At 39.7% G+C, this 18,381-nt stretch overlaps 2 protein-coding genes across 4 annotated transcripts in view; one reads left to right on the top strand and one right to left on the bottom strand.

The window, feature by feature from the left end:
- Positions 1 to 5,283, top strand: part of LOC146486351 (uncharacterized) — a 46,614-nt gene extending 41,331 nt beyond the window's left edge. For all 3 annotated transcript variants that reach the window (XM_085100330.1, XM_085100337.1, XM_085100326.1), the window contains 2 exons: positions 723 to 955; positions 1,533 to 5,283. In XM_085100330.1, the coding sequence (XP_084956456.1) occupies positions 758 to 955; positions 1,533 to 2,753 (1,419 nt within the window). In that variant the 5' untranslated portion in view covers positions 723 to 757 and the 3' untranslated portion in view covers positions 2,754 to 5,283. The remainder of the gene's footprint in view (positions 1 to 722; positions 956 to 1,532) is intronic.
- LOC146486349 (programmed cell death 6-interacting protein-like) overlaps positions 5,192 to 18,381 on the bottom strand; it is a 33,403-nt gene continuing 20,213 nt past the window's right edge. Inside the window, exons 8-17 of the mRNA XM_085100320.1 lie at positions 18,322 to 18,381; positions 17,142 to 17,428; positions 16,322 to 16,499; positions 15,819 to 16,040; positions 15,093 to 15,255; positions 14,256 to 14,407; positions 8,328 to 8,462; positions 7,337 to 7,431; positions 6,912 to 6,985; positions 5,192 to 6,351 (exon numbers count right to left, since the gene is read on the bottom strand). Coding sequence (XP_084956446.1) covers positions 5,993 to 6,351; positions 6,912 to 6,985; positions 7,337 to 7,431; positions 8,328 to 8,462; positions 14,256 to 14,407; positions 15,093 to 15,255; positions 15,819 to 16,040; positions 16,322 to 16,499; positions 17,142 to 17,428; positions 18,322 to 18,381 — 1,725 coding nt within the window. The 3' untranslated portion in view covers positions 5,192 to 5,992. The remainder of the gene's footprint in view (positions 6,352 to 6,911; positions 6,986 to 7,336; positions 7,432 to 8,327; positions 8,463 to 14,255; positions 14,408 to 15,092; positions 15,256 to 15,818; positions 16,041 to 16,321; positions 16,500 to 17,141; positions 17,429 to 18,321) is intronic.

Raw genomic sequence — 18,381 nt, 5'->3', positions numbered from 1 at the left:
GTTAACTGAGATCCATTGTCATGATTAACTGATCGGACTAAAAGCCATGAGAATCCAGCACCCCCGTGAAGACCCTCTTTTCGGTGAGCCGGCATCAGTTCGGAGGGCCTCTGTAGCCTCAGAAATTCGAATCTAAATGGTCCTTAATAAGATTAAAAACTAGAGTCGTGTTTGGTGAAATATCAGCTCAGACTTTCGTAACGTGCAACAATTAATAAGGGATAAGGTATGTCGTTTTGAGTGCGAAATAGGGTCAGCTAGGGCTTTCGGAAAGCTGGCAGCATTTGGCACATTTTAACTGTGCCCTAAAATTTTCTGGAACTTAAAAATTCAGCTAAATAATATGAATAGATCAAACTGTGCTAGCGTATACAATGTCCTATTTAAAGACCCAAAGAAATAGACATTTGTAGTAGTCATTCGTTCGTTGTGTATTGAGTAGCAGTTTCAGCAGAATTACACGGTAGAAATGAAATGCATGGAAGACATATATTTAAACTACGGATGAAAGAATGATTTAATGAGAGACAATCACAGTTATATGTACGCAACGAAAGGAAGGCCTGGATAAAAAATTCCCAGACTTCTGTCAGATCTTCTTCTCCTAAGCGGCTTTTGAAGTGACATAGGTTGAGCAGTCCCTCCGTGTGGTAACGCTGTTGGCTTGTCGATATTTTCAATTAATATGAAAGTTTGTAACATTCTCAAAATTGCACTTTTAGGAGCCTCTAAGTCTTTTGGACCGTAGCGTCTAGCAATGGCAGACCAGGCGGAGTCGATATTTGGTGCAGGGAACCTCGAGTATCAAATGGAGCAATTTATACAGACGGGCGGCCAGGATGTCAAAATACTTTTGAGTGGTAAGACAGGTGTAGGAAAGTCTCATCTTACAAATGCGCTCATTGGTGAGGAACTCGCTGAAGAAGGAGATGACGTGGATCCAATGACCGATGAAGTAAGTTTAAGCACTGTCTGGCTAAGGTTTCGGGACTCTATGACTTTCAGACTAGGGGTCAATTTAATGAAACGTTTACATAATGTGTTGTAGTTTACAGACTGGCCCTTGCTTTTACTTGCCGATGCAATAAGAACTCAATAAAGAGTTCACAAACAAATTCAACAATCATCATTAAATAATTTTAACAATATACAGTCATTGAACTTATTTTTTACATGGGCGTGTAATAACAAGGGCCCAGATTGTTAGCTACAAGTGTAAACTCTTTATACTGTATACTGTACTAAATCATTGCACTAAAAAACGTGAATTGCGATTTTGTTACAGCAAGTAATATAAACTAAAAATGGAAAGGTACATATGTAATAAAGGTTACAAGAATACAAAGATTTACAAAGGTCGACTTGGACTGGGTCATACACTAAAAAACTAATAAAACCTTGAGCCAACTCGTCTAAAAAGCTAGCTTTACAAACCATGGACCCACATGCAAGGAAAAAAACGTTTTCTGTACATGTAGTGTGAAGAAAACGTTCGGTCCCAGGAAAATTGATTGTATCATCATCTTTTCTAGGTGACACCTTTTAAATTTGTGAAGAACGATGTCAAAATCACTGTGTTTGACACACCAGGATTGGCAGATGCGACAGGACAGGATGAAGAATATCTCAGAAAAATCCAGGAAAAAGAGAGTAAATTTGATTTATTTCTCTTCTGTACTGAGTTGAACACGGTCCGATTTCGTAACGACGATTTTGAAACAATGAAGAAACTCACATCGACATTGGGTCTGCAGCTTTGGGACCACGGTGTAGTGGTTTTCACATTCGCCAATGAAGTTCGTCGATCACCGAGTAAGAAAGCCAAAAATGTGTCTGAAAAAGACTTTTTCAGTGACCGCTTTCGAGGTTTTAAGAGAAAGATACAAGAGTCCCTTGTCAACCTTGGAGTACCTGAAGAAGTAGCTGTCAATGTCCCATTTGTGCCAGCTGGAGACTTGAGAGAGCCAAGACTTCCAGACAGAGATAATTGGTTGACAGCGTTTTGGGTTGCCGCATTCAAACGCATCAACAGAAAAGCAAAGTCAGCATTCTTAATAGCCAATGCTGATCGCTTCTCATTTACATCTGACCTGGCCAACGTGGTGGGTGAGCTGGCAAGCGGAGAAAGCAAAAAGAATTGTGATTCTTCACACACTGGTCCCTCACCCGAGGAAGTCGACGCCATGAAAGCATTGAAGCAAAAGCTTAAAAAGATTAGCTTTGAGAAGCAATTGGGTAGCTCTCTTCTCAAGGGGAGAGTACATGACGAAGAAGGGAACAAAACCTCACTACAGAACGACCAAGATGTAAAACTGACGGAGGGTACTGCCATTGAAATGGATGAATCTGCCTCTCCAGACCTCATCCAAGAGGACGTCGACGCCATGAAAGCATTGAAGCGAAAGTTTCAAAAGATTAACTTTGAGAAGCAATTGGGTAGCTGTCTTCTCAAGGGGAGAGTTTATGACGAAGAAGGGAACAAGACCTCACTACAGAACGACCAAGATGTAAAACTGACGGAGGGTACTGCCATTGAAATGGATGAATCTGCCTCTCAAGACCTCATCCAAGAGATGTTCGGGGATATGACAAGCAACTTGCTCGGCGATCTGATAAGCCCAAAATTTGGCCGTTTTTATAACAAATTCTTCAGATGGATCCTCAGATGTCTCAAGAATTCATTCAGTTTAGCTTCACTCGGAAAGGCTCGAGTAGCTGCTATGAAGGACAAACCAGAAAACGGAAGCAAGTAGAGCGTAGTGAGGAAAAAAATAAAACACAATGAGACTACACCAGGAGTAAACTGTAATCAAGTTTTTAACACCACTTTTTTTCGGACTTTAACTTTAAGGAATTTTTGTGATAGTGCATTCTGTGAGATTACAAGAAGGCTCCTGACAAAACTTTTTCCTGTTGTTCGCGAAATGATAGTCATATAAACTTTTGACGTTATTTGTTTGAATCCACTGATATTTTTAATAATTAATCAAATCATTGTCCTTTGCTTTGGCCTAGCCAGTAAAATTAAGGTTCAACCCACAATGGTTTCACTGTAGTTGAGAGCGTTTATTAACTTATAAAAACATGTTAGACAAACTTTCTAGGATACCTGTTCGACAGAACAATTTTTTGTATGGCATTTGTTTAAGTCATCGTATAAAGATGATATAGATGCTTAAACTCTGATTAGGCGCAGCCGACAATGGCGTCACTTTATCAGGCCCAGTCGCTAACGGCCTAACTCTGTATTTCACCAGGTTCAAATAGATAAAGTCTTGTTGTGTAGTAGAAAACCTACTCAAATTTATCTTTGTTAAAACGTTTACACTTATTTCCTACTAAAAAAATTAAAGCGTCAGTCACTAATTTAAATGTTGGATACATTTACCCAAATTATGTGGCTTTTTCAGTTATAAAGGGAGGGTGTCTGATCAACTTTCTTTCATAATTATTAGGCCGTTGAGGAAAAACTGTAATAGTAAGTGAATAATAGTGTTACAGAAAGCGTTTATTGTTTATTGTAGTATTGGTTATACATGCTGCTGGAGTTGTCAGGTCACATCAGAAGGCATTCCTCTCAAATCGTGCAAACTTCATGATCGATATTAGTGACATAACACTACAAATAGGAATCCGATTTCGAATTCATTCGCAAAGTACTGTACAATCCTTTGAAGAAATGTACGGAGAGCGATGAATACTTACCAAAAACGAAACAAATCGCTATATACTGTCTGTACTTACATTTAGTGTAAAATTATTATGCCATTTAAAGACTTTTTAAAAATCTACCTCTAAACGGGCGAAGAGCTACCTTACTACAATCCTGTTAGTAAACTATTTTATAATCATTGCTATAGATCCTATGAAAAATGGCTGACATTTTAATATTCTTTTGTTTGCATTCAACCTCGTTCTTGAGTTCAAAAATCAAAAGAATGTTTCACCTTGAACTAGGCTAGTAAGGATAGTTTGAATACAGACAAAAGAATATTAAAATATCAGCCATTTGTGCTTAAGGTCTATCATTGTTATCAAATTGTGTCAGGCCAAGTGGGACCTGGCTACAGTCGGTATATTTTTGGGCTTTGTCTGTGTTCTTATAGGTGGTAGCATTTGGTCGCTGATTTTCGTACCAATTTTTAAGGTGAACCGCTAACGCACTATCATCCAATGACAATTGCACTCAAGTTTTATTCATCAAAATTGTAAAAAGATTTAGGTTCAAAAACACATCAATGTACACTTCCTTGTACTTGTGTCGTTCTAACATCAACCATCGACCTTCAAATGGCGAATACTTGGAACAAGTCAGTGCTCGCGATTTCTAATTGGATCATATATTCATACTCATCTGATGTAACATTGTTAGTTTATAATTTATCAGTAGTGTCTTAAGTAAAACAAAAGTCGATCGTCTGTAACCCACAATCAAAGTGACATGTTTCCAGTTGTCTTTTAAACTATGTATCCTTTTTTTTTTTTTTTGGGGGGGGGGGGGGGTGCTGCTAATTGTGGTTATGGTCTAATCCATCCACTCCTAAAGTCCTCGTAGAATCTGGTTCTAACTTTTGAATTTGTTGATGAAGACCTAAAGAGTGACCATTCAAATAAAGGCTATTGCGCAGTACTTTCCTGTGGTGCTGTTTTCATGCTGTTGAAAGTGGTTTGCCGTACTTTGTTTTACAATACTTTGCGAGATAATTCTATGTACTTTTGGTCAGTTCGTGGGAGTAAAGGGGTCACATACGACAGGAAGCAAAGTCGGTCAAAATAAAAATGGTTTTCGATGATGCCAAGCCTCATAAGCTCAGATATATAGCATTGAAGATTGCCAAAACCGACCCGACCTCGTCCTGGTTTTCCTCGCTTTATTTTCACTCCATTGAAATGCACCAAGATTTTTTCCTATCAGTTTTCAAACACTTATCTTGTTGGGCACAAAATTCTTGCATTTTTATAAAACCTACCTACCGACCGTTATATAAAGCTATGATCATTTCTCAATTCTGTTAGCCAAGTGCGATGAAGTCCCAGCTTTAAACTATTTCTCTGTTTACACCAAGAAAGGTAAGTTTGTTTTATGGAGTTGGAATGCATATAATGAATTAACAGGTACGACCAGAGTAGCTACATTTAGCTGTGTTGTGTCCAGGTGCTGTGTCAAGTTTGCAAAACAAGACGACAGTCACGCGTTAACAAAACTGATGTTTAATGAAAATGAGTAACCGACCATTAGTCCGGGAATAATTCACTGATTACCGCCAAAATTAATAAACGTTGTTGAAAATATGCCTAGTTCTTGATACTCGACTCAAAGCATTGTGGTGAGTACTAAAAGAAATAGGAACTGTACTAAAAGAAATAGATGGCTAATCAACATAATCAGTGACCAATCAAATTGGGTCCTATCGAGTAATAATTGTTCCTCAATTATAATCAGCGATAATCAGTCACTTATAAGCAGATTACTCATTGATATCATCGATTAACTCTCTCAGTGAAACCAGAAGCGTCTTGACTCATCTCTTTTGTACCGTACTTACTTTATCTCATACTTTAAGCATAATGAATTCGTTTTCGACAATTTACGCTATTAAAGAAACTACTGTGTGAGCAAGGACCTATATCCTTTGAACTGCGATCAAGCCTAACACTGAAAAATTAATTACAATTCAATTTTACGTATTTTTTTGTCAGTACCTGACCTATACATCCCTACTCCCAAGGGGGGTTTAATAGCCCCGTCCAGGGTACAGAAAGGAGAGTTCATTTTACTGACAAGTTTATAACTAGCCTGTGAATAGTCTCCCAAAGTGGCATGGAGCGAAGAGAAGTAGTACGAGCCGAGCGCGGTCTTACGGCCGAGCTCGATTTTCTGTTCTCCCTGTACCCCACTTGGGAGAACATGTTCACAGGCTAGTTTATAACCGACTCTACAGTATCCTCTTAGTACAGAAACAAAACACGAAACTAAATATTTATTCCAATGTTAACGCCCGGGGTACGGTCCTCGAGGTGGGGGCTGTTGCCCCTGAGGGGGGTATCCTTGGGGCGGAGGCATGCCATACCCACCATAATAATAACCAGGGGGTAAAGGAGGAGCATATCCAGGGTACCCTCCGGGAACCCCACCAATGCCTCCCGGGGGTGAATAACTCCCGTATTGGTAAGGCATGTATCCAGGCTGCGGCATTGGTTGATAGGGCTGAGTCGGGTATTGAGGGGGCACTCCAGAAGGAGGTGCCGTCGGGCCAGCTCCTGTTGGAGGAGCAGAGGCTGCAGTGTTTACAGGAGGTGTCTGTTGTTGGGCTGATGGAGGTAGAGGCCGTGGAGGGGGCACTCGTCCACCTGAAATTGGAAAAAAAATTAAATAAGAAATGAAAGGGAGCCACATGAAAGGCACTGTGAAACAGGATCCATGTGTCCACTGGCGAGAGTTCTAACCTTCAATCTTTTTTTAATTACAAGCTTTGCGAAATCCTTCCTTATTTAAGTCATTAAGTTTCAAGAGTCAATCTCTAGGATCCAGCTTTAAATTACGCCCTGTGTGACTTGACGGCATTTGACGAAGATGATAACTGATTTTTCGTTTTAAGATAAAATCCTGGCCAAAGTTGTTCAAACAGCGGATAACTTTATCCAGTGGATAAATCACTATCCAGTTGATAAAATGTATCAGTTGGAGTGCATTTTATTCACCGGATAGAGTTTTCCGTTATTTGAACAACCCGGGCTTGAATAGCCTCCCACGCAGACGTCCTTAGGGGTTCGTCACAGTATCAACCAGTGGGAATTTAAAACAATGTCAAAGATGTCCTCTGCACATCTTCAATCTCGTTCCCAGCGCTTTTTTTCCTTTTAAATTGGGAGGGCACATCTTGGGAGATACAAGGGAATGGAGCTTTTACCTGAGGGTTGGTGGTGTGGTGGGGCTTGAGGGGTTGGTTCCGCTGGCTGATTAGCTATTGACTTCTGAAGATCTCTGCAATAAGAACAACGCAAAACAGCGCGATTAATTACAGACTAACGAAAAGGTAACAAGCCAGGGCAGAGAAAAATCGCCTGCAGAGCGGACATTCGTTTCTCCCTGAAAATTCTACCACGTCTGCCAGCAGCCAACAACACATTGGATTTAGCCCATATAACAGGCATTCATTTAGCCAATCGCAAAGCTCAAGACATCAAGCGCGAGACACGAGCAGGAACTCGAGGCAAGAGGTTAAGCCCCCCGCGCTCGATGTTTTGCGCTTCACGTTTGGCTAAATAAACGCCTGTTACGTAGGCTACATTAGATTTCTCCTTTCCATAATATTTGAACAGGTTTTCTTTTTACCTTGAGAGCTCTTCTCTCTCCGTTTTACGAGCGAAAACGAGATCGCTAACCTTCTGTTGGTAGCGCACAAGTATCGGGGTGAAGTCATTATAGAACTGAAACGACAAAAGCAAAAGAACTGTTACAGTGAGAAGAAAAAAAATGAATAAAACGAGACCGAGGGTGGTTATCATTGTTTTATAACCAAGTGTTGGTTTATAACAATGAGAAAATTTTGCAATATTTCTGCTCTACTACAGAGTCAAAGTCGTGTAATTAAATTGAAGAAATGGGCAGCTTCTATATCAAGGCTTACTAGGCGTGTTAACAAGAAAATGAATTAAAGTAATTAAAGAAACGAACATTATGTAAATAAAAAAAGGTCTGATTCTCTAAAGGCTTTGATTCCCTCGCTAATGCTAAGCTTTAAATTCTCAGTATATAAAGCCTCAAGAAACGCTAATTGCGACTAATTGTCATTGCGGCTAAGTTACATAGTAGTGTGTTACGGTGAGGTTCCCATAATCTAAGATAACGACGATTAGAGAGTGCTTCTGTTGTACACTGATGAGAGGTTTTCAGATATGTATCGCAAGTCATTCACGTTTTCTTTTCTATGTTCTGTGATTGATTCAAAATCTAGCGCTACTTACTCAAACCATTAAAACTTCAATCCAATAGCAAATATTGTACGTGTTTTCAACGGCCAGTTCCCTTTATAAATGTACAATGGAAAAGGATCGTAATGCACTCAACTTTTTTTAAATCACGTGCCTTGAATTAGTCGTATAGATAACTTTAATTTGTCAACCACATTTCTTATATCACGATTTACCGGAAAAAGTACGCGACAAAGTAGAGTTAGACGTGGCCTTCCCAAAGATAATTTTTCATTAGGAGGAGGGGTATGAAAGCCATAGGTTGCTTACAAAAAAATCCTTGTGCTTGAGGCACTTTTGTGCCAGATTATAGCTCGTTTTACAACAGGGCCAAATCACACTCATTACCGTACCTTAGTTCCTTCCTGCAGATTACCTATCAGCTCCATGTAAATATCATAAGCTGTCGCCAGGTCTTTGAGCATGGTTTCACGCTCGGTAGCCGCCTGACCAGACTGCTTTTCTTTCACGAATTTATCGTTGGCAGCCTGAAGAAAAAAAGCAAAGCAACAGAAAACAAAAACTGTTAGAGGAAGGTCTTTCTAAGGAGGATTTCCCAGGGAAAAATTTTGACCGACAAAATTTTATCCTTCACCTGAAATTTCAACAGAAATAACAGGTCTAATCCGCTTCGGCGGCGGTTTTAAGAGCCGTTGTCTGAGAAAACCGGGCAGGCGTCACGGATGGGGGTCGGCCGATTTCCTTCACTTTTTAGCTGTTTTCTAGTTTCGGTCAGTGATGTTGAAAGGCAATATTTTTATATTCAAACACCTTATAGTTTTCGAGATCCGACCACCCCCCCAAAAAACGGCCGTTACGGACGAGAAATCCCGTAAAATTCAAATGCTTAACTTCGGTAACGCGTTGACAAATTACTCGCTACTCAAATTCTACCAACTTCGAGAATCTCTTATTTGGATAGTTTTTCTCTGATTCTAAGTCATCTCAAACTTTCTCGACGCGTTTATTACCTCAAGAGAGGAAAAATGATTTGCACGTAATAAAATTCAAAAGATAAACATGTGTGTTTATTGACTTTTCGTAAGATCGTTTTCTCAAAAAGGCGGCCGTTTATGGTGAAAGAAAATAGTTGTAAGAAATCATTATCATCCCCTTAACACGAATAACGAAGCTGAAGTTTGGGATCTACAAAATCAGAAGCGCTATCAACCTTGATTTCAGGTGCATTTCATGCGTAATATTGGACAAAATAACATGTCACGCACATTGTCACGCACACTTTAGCTACAAATTCTTCAAGTTTTGATATAAAAACTTACACTACATTTGTTTGATGGATATACCTAAATGTAAAACGCTATGACTGTTTATTTTCCCGGATTTTCCATCGCGTCGCTTTTTAAAATCTTGCTAAACTTCTGAATAAAACACTGGTTCAACTAATTTTCATTCAAAAGGTATGACCCCGGGGGGGGTACTCCCCTATATAAGGTATATAGGTATGTGCCGCCCCAAAGGGTATGGTTTTTGAGCCGTTTTGGTCTGAAATAGGGTATAGATTTTGACAATTACGGTCTGAAATCGGGTCGGGTTTTTGGGGCGGGGAACATTTACGAAAGCTTACAAACATATTTTTCTTCTCAGTACGTAGCTGGAACGACTAACTGATAGCGAGAAAAAGAAATAGATAAACTATGTCATTCCAGCTTACTTTTACTCTTTGCGTCAACTTCCGTTCGGCACTGATGCATAATTATCAGGTCTGAAAACGGGTATGAATTTTAGAGGTCAGGTCTGAAAACGGGTGTGGAAAATGGCATGTTTAGGTCTGAAATAGGGTCGGGATTTGAGGACCCGGGCGGCACACCCCCACCAAGAATTCCGAGGAGTACCCCCCGGGGGTATGACCTTTCAATTTCAGCGGCTCAGATTTCATATGATCTCATTTCATTTGCTCAAGTATGCGAGTAGATTTCATTAAAACGTTTCTCAGTCACAAACTCACAATTCTGACCAAAGAACCACCAGTTCTAAATAAGTAAATCATTCAAGTACGTACAGTTTCTGTAGAGAACATCTACTGAACTTAGCATATCATACAACATATCCATATGGGGATTGCCTCGTCATCGAGGCCTCGTCTCAGTTCTTTGTTGTTTTAAAGACATAGATGTTTTCATGATTTAATACTGAGATTGTGCAAACCGCAATGTGAACAAAGTGATCTCACCTTGAATAGGCCTGCACAGCTCTTACAAATGCTTAGACAAAACGTCATGTCTCAAAGTACACCCGAGTGCCCAGGAGTGACCACGACTAACTTCGAATGACTACGGACTAAACACGAGTGAGAATGCTTCAAAACATTACACTGAATTCTTCATTACGTAATTTTGTTTTAACGTTTCTGGAAACTTTAATAAATAGGCAAATTCGACATTTAAGGCAAGAGTGGGGAGGGAGTACGGATGGGATGGGGGGGAGGGCTAAATTTACCGCTTTCTGTCCACCGTCAGGAGTCCAGCCACTGTACAATACGTCAGACTGGCCCAAAAACAACAGTATTAAATATGACCTACAAACATAAATGTTACTGTGACAAAGGTAATCTTTCTTCAGCTAAAAATAGGAGTTTTCCTTTCTCTTGAAAAACGGGTTGTCAAAACGTTTTGCCATGGTGACATCAATGTCACGGAACACTAACCAACCACAGCTAATTGTGTTCTGGTAAATTTTTAAAAACAATTTCGTAGTTTCAAAGGTGCTTGCGCAAATATTAAAGAGGCGGTGTCCAGACTTTTGAAACGTTTTTACGGTAAATTACTTATCCCCTACACCACCGAGTCCCCCCCGTCAGCATATTTTACACACTCCATAAGATTTCCCGGTAGTGGTAGATTTGATGTGCGATGTTTCCAAAAGTATTGCCTTTCCTTTAACCCAGAAAGAAGTGTGGACGGTGTAGGTACGTCGTGTTGCCAAAGCTTACCGCTAGCTTACCGCTAGCCTACAGAACAAACAGCTTTTTTTTTTTTGTTTGCATTTTTCAGGCGAGCGGAGGCAAGCACAGAGCGCAAGTTACGCGCGATGAGAGCGCCACTCCCGTTGCGCGTCACTCACGCTTTGCGCTCGCCTCGTGCCTGCCTCCGCTCGCCGGAAAGAAACGCAAAAAACACTGATACGCCTGTTCTGCAGGCTACTTTTCTCCTAAATTACGAAGACTGTCATGCTTCACCACGGCAGATGGAACCGGTCGAAAGAAAGCAGAGTAGAGCACTGTAGAGCACTAGAATTTAGTTTTATGGCAAAATGATTAAAAAAAAAAAAAAGTCAACTAATTAAATAGTGATATGCTATGATATCTTGCGATGCAAGAATTTTAGTGTCAAACAAGTAGTAAAAGAACAAAAATAAATAAATAAATAAATAAAAAGACAAAAACAAAACAAAAACAACGCTGACACAACGTAATATATTAAATTATCTCTGAAAACTCCGCTGTTACTTATACCCCCATTTTCTTTATGAATACTAATAAATGTTGCTACTGAGATCTACTTTTGCCGCATAGTCATAAACTGCAAAAATCATCATATATTGTAGGTGGTGCCGTCGTCAAAAACCCGCTCCCTTAATAGAGACACAGGGTCCCCCCCCCCCCCTCCCCTTACACGACAAGGATTGCGCGGGGTACCATTTGGTAACATTTTACAGAAATCAGGCATAGTTTTTCATATTTGTAGGCGAAACTCTAAAAGCCGACATGTTTTCCTTCTATTTCTTAAGCTACTTTTACAGAAAACGGTGACACGATTCTATATGTAATAACCTGGAATAAGAAAAAAAAACCTTACCCAAACAAACACTTCCAATGAAAAGACTTGCGCCAGATCAGTAAGAAACAAAGGATATTTACCTGGAGAATTTTATTTCCTTTCCTAAGTACTAATTGATCGATGTGATCATAAGGCTTACAAATACCTTAAAAAATCGTCATATTTTGCAAGGCTATCAACATTGCGGCTCTCTCGTTGGAATTGTTTATGGAGGAAAGAAAAAGTTAACTGAAGACTGGCCACTCAAACTTTTCTCATGCCGGAAAAGTAAGAATGACTTTTTCTTACCCGCTCCAACTGGAACTGGTCGGTTCACAAGCAAATACAGTTTGATGATCTCGCTTTTCTTCCACTTATACCAAGCGAGGAAAGATGGCTGTGTAAATCATGATTGCAAGATTTCACTGAGACGATCGTGGGATTATTTTGTTCCGGAACTGGACCACAGGGTTAATTTGCGTTTTAAAACGAACAGCTCATTCTGGAGATCGTGAACTTTTATTTCCTCTTGGTGCGGTGAAAGTGCGCAATTTGAAAATATTGACAATTACATTTTCCTGCAGTTTTTAATGATGACTGAATTCCGACGAGAAAAATGTTTGTCGAACTATTTTCCGAAATTTTGTAGGCAAATTTCAAATTTAAAAAATGTTAACAGATAAGTTGAGGCATCAATATCAGCTAAACTAATACAGAACATTTCCTTCGTTGATTGTTGAGCCATTTGTTTGATATAGTGCGTTGCTACTTATTAAAAAAAAGAATATTTATAATGAATAATATAATGAAATATTATTTCAGATACTCAGTTCCATTTAGACCCAAAAAATTAGATGGACTAAGCGCTTTCATTAAAGGTTTAATCACTGTCAGACCAAGAATTTTTTTGACTCTCAGAAACTCTGGAAAAAATTAACGTTTGAGAAAGCTGTACACTGTTTTTCTCTCGTGAGATTGCCACGCTTCAAAGCGGGCTGAGTTCCAGCAACACTTCAAAAGCGACAAGAATCGGATATAAACATCCCAAAAATCAGAAATTAAATATACATGTATTGGAGAAGGGAACTAATTGACCAGTTTAGGGTTCTAAATACAAATTGAGGCTCTTATTTCGGCACCCGATCAAATTGTCAGGGAAAGAGCCACAGCTTAAATTAAAATTTGACAAAATTTTTGTCAATAAAAAGTGCGTGACAATGTGCGTGACATGTTATTTTGTCCAATATTACGCATGAAATGCACCTGAAATCAAGGTTGATAGCGCTTCTGATTTTGTAGATCCCAAACTTCAGCTTCGTTATTCGTGTTAAGGGGATGATAATGATTTCTTACAACTATTTTTTTTCACCATAAACGGCCGCCTTTTTGAGAAAACGATCTTACGAAAAGTCAATAAACACACATGTTTATCTTTTGAATTTTATTACGTGCAAATCATTTTTCCTCTCTTGAGGTAATAAACGCGTCGAGAAAGTTTGAGATGACTTAGAATCAGAGAAAAACTATCCAAATAAGAGATTCTCGAAGTTGGTAGAATTTGAGTAGCGAGTAATTTGTCAACGCGTTACCGAAGTTAAGCATTTGAATTTTACCGGATTTCTCGTCCGTAAAGGCCGATTTTTGGGGGGGTGGTCGGATCTCGAAAACTATAAGGTGTTTGAATATAAAAATATTGCCTTTCAACATCACTGACCGAAACTAGAAAACAGCTAAAAAGTGAAGGAAATCGGCCGACCCCCATCCGTGACGCCTGCCCGGTTTTCTCAGACAACGGCTCTTAATACAGTCAAATTTCGTGGCAAGGTTAAGACTCCGAAAGACATTTTGGCTGAAGTTCGCAACAACCAGCAAATGAATTACAAATAATTAAGTAAGTAAGTATATAAAGTTGGTTTAAAGTATACAAAAATGATAAGAATCGCGAGGACCAACGCACTTTTGGTAGAAACGATACATAAAGTAAGGTTCATATTAACGCCCGGGGCGTGCATTTAAGACTCTTAAACTTACAATTGAATAGCCTGAATTTCAAAATTTGTTATGTCTGGTCGAGGCTGCAGTTACATCCCAATTTGTCAGTCTCCGAGCTTATCACTCACCACAATACATCTCAGTTTTCGGATGTTTGATTGGTTTCCTACTCAAAGCATATGACACAATATACCATCACTACTCTATTGGGAAAGATCGCTTAATCAAAAGACATAGTAAAATTTCAAATAGGAGATCTTGGTTGGTATTTGCCAAAAAGTACTTTCTTAGGGGAGGGGGGCTTATTATTGGAGGCAATAAGTACTGTTTCAAAGTTGGTTGGCTAAGGTTGTAAGAGATAATTGTAACAGCCCAGGGTGGTGCTTATTACAGTAGGGCTTTTAGAGTAGGAGATTTAGAAGGGAGGGGGGGAGGTCGTTTTTTTTTTTTTTTGGGGGGGGGGGGTATCGGGGCACTTATATCCCGAATTTTAAGGTATTCAATTTCACAAACCTGAACTGCAGCCAAAACCTGTTCTTGGCTTGCCATGCTGTCAGTCACATTCTGTTTTAGCGAATCAAATGCCGTGCTCAAATTAGAAGTGATAATTCCCTCTACATCCGGGATAGTACCATCTGCAGCAAGGGCGCTGAGAAACTTCACAGCTGCAAAATCAAGTACACATTATTGGATTAACAAGTGTTCCTACAGCCACATTTATTACAAACTTTCTGTCCGCTAGAGCCTTTTCTCTCAGAGACAAACTTTGCTTCAATATCTTTGGTTCCAACTCTTCATTCATTCTAAAGTATAGTGGGGCGTTGTAGGACAATAAGCAGTACGTTCCTATGGTGCCGTTTATTACACTGTGTAAAGTGGTTGTAGCTGCTGTGTTTTTTAAAAGATATTCTAAAGCGTGACCATTCACACGAGAGCAACCCAGTAGCACTTTCCTGCGGTGCTGTTTCTGAGCTGTACACGGTGATTTGAGTCCGTGGATGAAATCCTTAACTGTGACGATTTAAATCAAAGCTACTGAGCAGCACTTTCCTGTGATTTGTAGCATATTGTTTTACTGTACATCGTGGCTTGGAACAACACTTGGTAGATAATTCTAAAGCTACCACTCAACTTTACTATTTGTTAATGAATTTATTTATTTAATTCATTTATCATCACTTAAGTGTGGCACTATCATATGCTGGACACGGTTGTAACTTTCAAGTGTGTGGCTGATATCCTAAACCAGTGAACCTGCCATTCAAATGAAAGCCACTTAACAGTGCTTCAAAACACTCCTTCGGTTCACAGTAAAATAAGGTTAACTTCGCATCATGTTATAATACCGACCCATATCGTCCTGCTGTACTTTTAAGTCTTGCTCCATAGCGTCTCTCTCGGCTTTAATAGTGTCTACTTTTTCCATCAGTTTTCTCAGTTCTTGCACAGCAGGACTTGAGGCTGACGATGATGACGCTGCCCCCACTTTTGGTATAGCCGCACTCAACTCTGCCTGTAAACCAAACGTAACTCTCGTCAGAAAACTGTTACGACCATGAAAGCAATATTATACGCTTTTTCCCACTAGGGAAAGCATCCGTGAAACCAAATAAACGGCAGCGTTTGACTCTTAGAATGGGCAAAAATTAGAGGAGGTATTGCCAGAATTGTGTGACGATTACACGTAAAAATCGTGAAATATTGGCCTATAACATTTTTGCCCCTATGAAACTTTTGCGATAGTTGATACGCCAAACACTCACCGTAAAAAAAAGTATACTAAATAAGTTGACTCCAGTCAGTTTTAACATAAATTATTATTAAAAATCTTTTGTTGCCAAACACAAAGTGATGGTAATAGTACTGGTATTTATATACCGCATTTTCTATATACATTTCAAATACTTCAGTGGAAGGGTCAGATCGAACATCATGAGAATAAGCGTTCGCTTGTGCAGCAAGCGCAAACTATTCAAAAGTTTTCACCAATCGAAATTTATTATAATCCAATCAAATAACAGTACTTTAATCAATGCAATCAATCACAGAAAACCTTTCCCTGATTCATTAATTTACCTCTCCTTTACTAAGTAGATCCATATGGCGGCGGTGTTTGTTGTATTTCTCTCGCACGACTCCGTCAGCCCTCACGGCGTTCTCCATGATTCCTCGATATTTGTCCGCCTCTTGTCTCAGTTGCACTGTGAGTTCAGCTGATGGCTTTGGAGTCCACTTGGCTTTAAAGCGATCTCTCATCTGCGTATCATCGCGTTCTTCATCGTCCATCATCCGTGTGCCCTGTGAAAAACCGAAACTTCAATAAGTCCATCGGAAAAGTAGAGATATTTGCAGCCTTCTACAGAGGCCATCATGAGATCGAAGATCCAAAAAACATGGACATTAAAAAAAATTGGAAAAGTAACACTTCTCTGTGTCTTAGTTTTGCTTTACGATTGGGATTTGCAGGCGAGGGTGGTGTAATTATTTGAATCGTCCAATATGCACAATGAACGCACTTGACTACAGCGCCTCTGTTTTGAGGCTTCATTCTGGACAAGTCCAAGAATGGATATTCTAACCTCATCGAGAATTTCTCTGTTTCTCTGCAGCAATTCAGGAAGGTCCTGCATGTATGTATCGATGGACTTCACGCCTCCTTTCTCATTCACCGCTGCAGATTTGTCCAACACGGACTTGGGGATCGTTTGCCCTGACAAGTCTTCTATGGCAGCCGGCAAGTTTAGCGACGCGAGGACACTGGTGACCAGGATACAAGAACAGTGAGATGAAAATACATATATGTAATGGACTGATCACGTTCAATGGATGTAAAGAAATGGGCTTATACCACCAACTTCGAAGATTAACGTAGAAGTTTGCGTGACTTTGCTTTTCTTATTTAATTCAAGAATCATTAAAGGAAAGGTTCTGTGATTATTCATCCACAGAAAAGGAAATGTAAAGGTACTTAACATTTGACTCAGAATCCTTGTATAAGCGCATACCACAGTTTATCTTCAAGAACTAGAACTCCAACTATAACAGTGCTGAAATCTAGCAAACAGACGTCTCCAAACTATGATGCTTCCTGTTTCTAAATGTCTTCATTTTGACAAATACCTAGATACTTGAAAGATATTATTAGTTTGTGCTTTAGTACTTAGGGTGCGTTCGATTGACCCTATTCCGGGATAGCAATACATACAATGATGAGAAGAAATATCTCTTTTAGGTTTTTGGAGTTACTGGACTGGAGTACAAAATTGATCTTAAATCACAAACAGACAAACGTGTCATAATCAAACAGTGATTATGTCTTTCGTTTTGTTTCATTTAGTTTTTTAAATATGTCCTGGAGAACATATTCAAAAAGTCCAATTCATGCCGTCACCTGCTGACCTGTTCATTAACTGCGTTCCCTCGCGAAGACGACCAACTTCAAAGTTGATTATCTCCCCTTTGCGTGACTCATAAGCCTGCAGAGCATTATGGACCGCCATAGGAACCAACTTGGAAAACAGGTCTGCAAAACTGGATGAAGCTGGTTTGGAGAGTGGCAGAGACTTGGCTAGAGCCGCGCGCCCAATGACTTCCAAACTGTCTGAAGCAGGGATTCTATCGTGATAAATGAACTCGTTGTCCTTCTTAAGCTCTGCTGCTTCTCTGTGAATCCTGCTCTGCCAAGTCTAAACATGAAAAGACTGTCAAGATAATTGCAACAGGGAAGCTCACTGATATCTGTTATGAACCGCCAAAAATAGTTGCTTTATGGAGGGCATATTTTTGGGGAACGTATTCCAGTATTCTGTAAAAGGAATATAATCAATGAACCATATCATTCCCTGAATGCAGACCAAAACACAACAGAACATCCAAAGTGGAAGTATAGATGTCTTTCAATGTTTCAAAAGAGGATATGCGTGAAAAACTACATGTCCCAAAAAAATGGGTTGAACACTCTTTGAGAAGCACCGATCACAGAGTTTAGTAGAACTTGAAAGACAACTACTGTACTGACGTTTTTGCCATTGCGTGCATGAAACGTTTTCACCGGCTAGAATTTAACCAAAAAGATTAGATCTGTCTATGCCACCAATCGATGGATTGATTGATCAGCCGACCAATCATTGTCAATTACTCGGTCATTCTGTTAATGAAGTGAGGGAGGGAGGGAAGCACAAGGAAGGAAGGAAGGAAGGAAGGAAGGAAGGAAGGAAGGAAGGAAGGAAGGAAGGAAGGAAGGAAGGAAGGAAGGAAGGAAGGAAGGAAGGAAGGAAGGAAGGAAGGAAGGAAGGAAGGAAGGAAGGAAGGAAGGAAGGAAGGAAGGAAGGAAGGAAGGAAGGAAGGAAGGAAGGAAGGAAGGAAGGAAGGAGGGAAGGAAGGAAGGAAGGAAGGAAGGAAGGAAGGAAGAGTGTTTACGAACAACCATTTATCAAAAGTTGTATATCGGGGAATTAGGGCTTTTAAAAAATAATGACTAGTATGGCAAATGATTAAAACATTTTACTAGCCAAGTACACATGTACAAGGGGAGTTTCTTCAAGTAAGAGGAGGCACTGTTTACATTTATTTATCTTACCTTGTAGTCAACAAGTCCCATGCTATTTTTTGCTACATTAGACATGTGCTGTTCAGCAAG

This window comes from Pavona decussata, unplaced genomic scaffold (genome assembly GCF_977016875.1).
Source record: "Pavona decussata unplaced genomic scaffold, jaPavDecu1.1 SCAFFOLD_21, whole genome shotgun sequence".
In the NCBI taxonomy this organism is placed as follows: domain Eukaryota; kingdom Metazoa; phylum Cnidaria; class Anthozoa; order Scleractinia; family Agariciidae; genus Pavona; species Pavona decussata.
The sequence above is the reverse complement of the archived record's forward strand: the minus strand, read 5'-3'. Positions and strand labels throughout refer to the sequence as shown.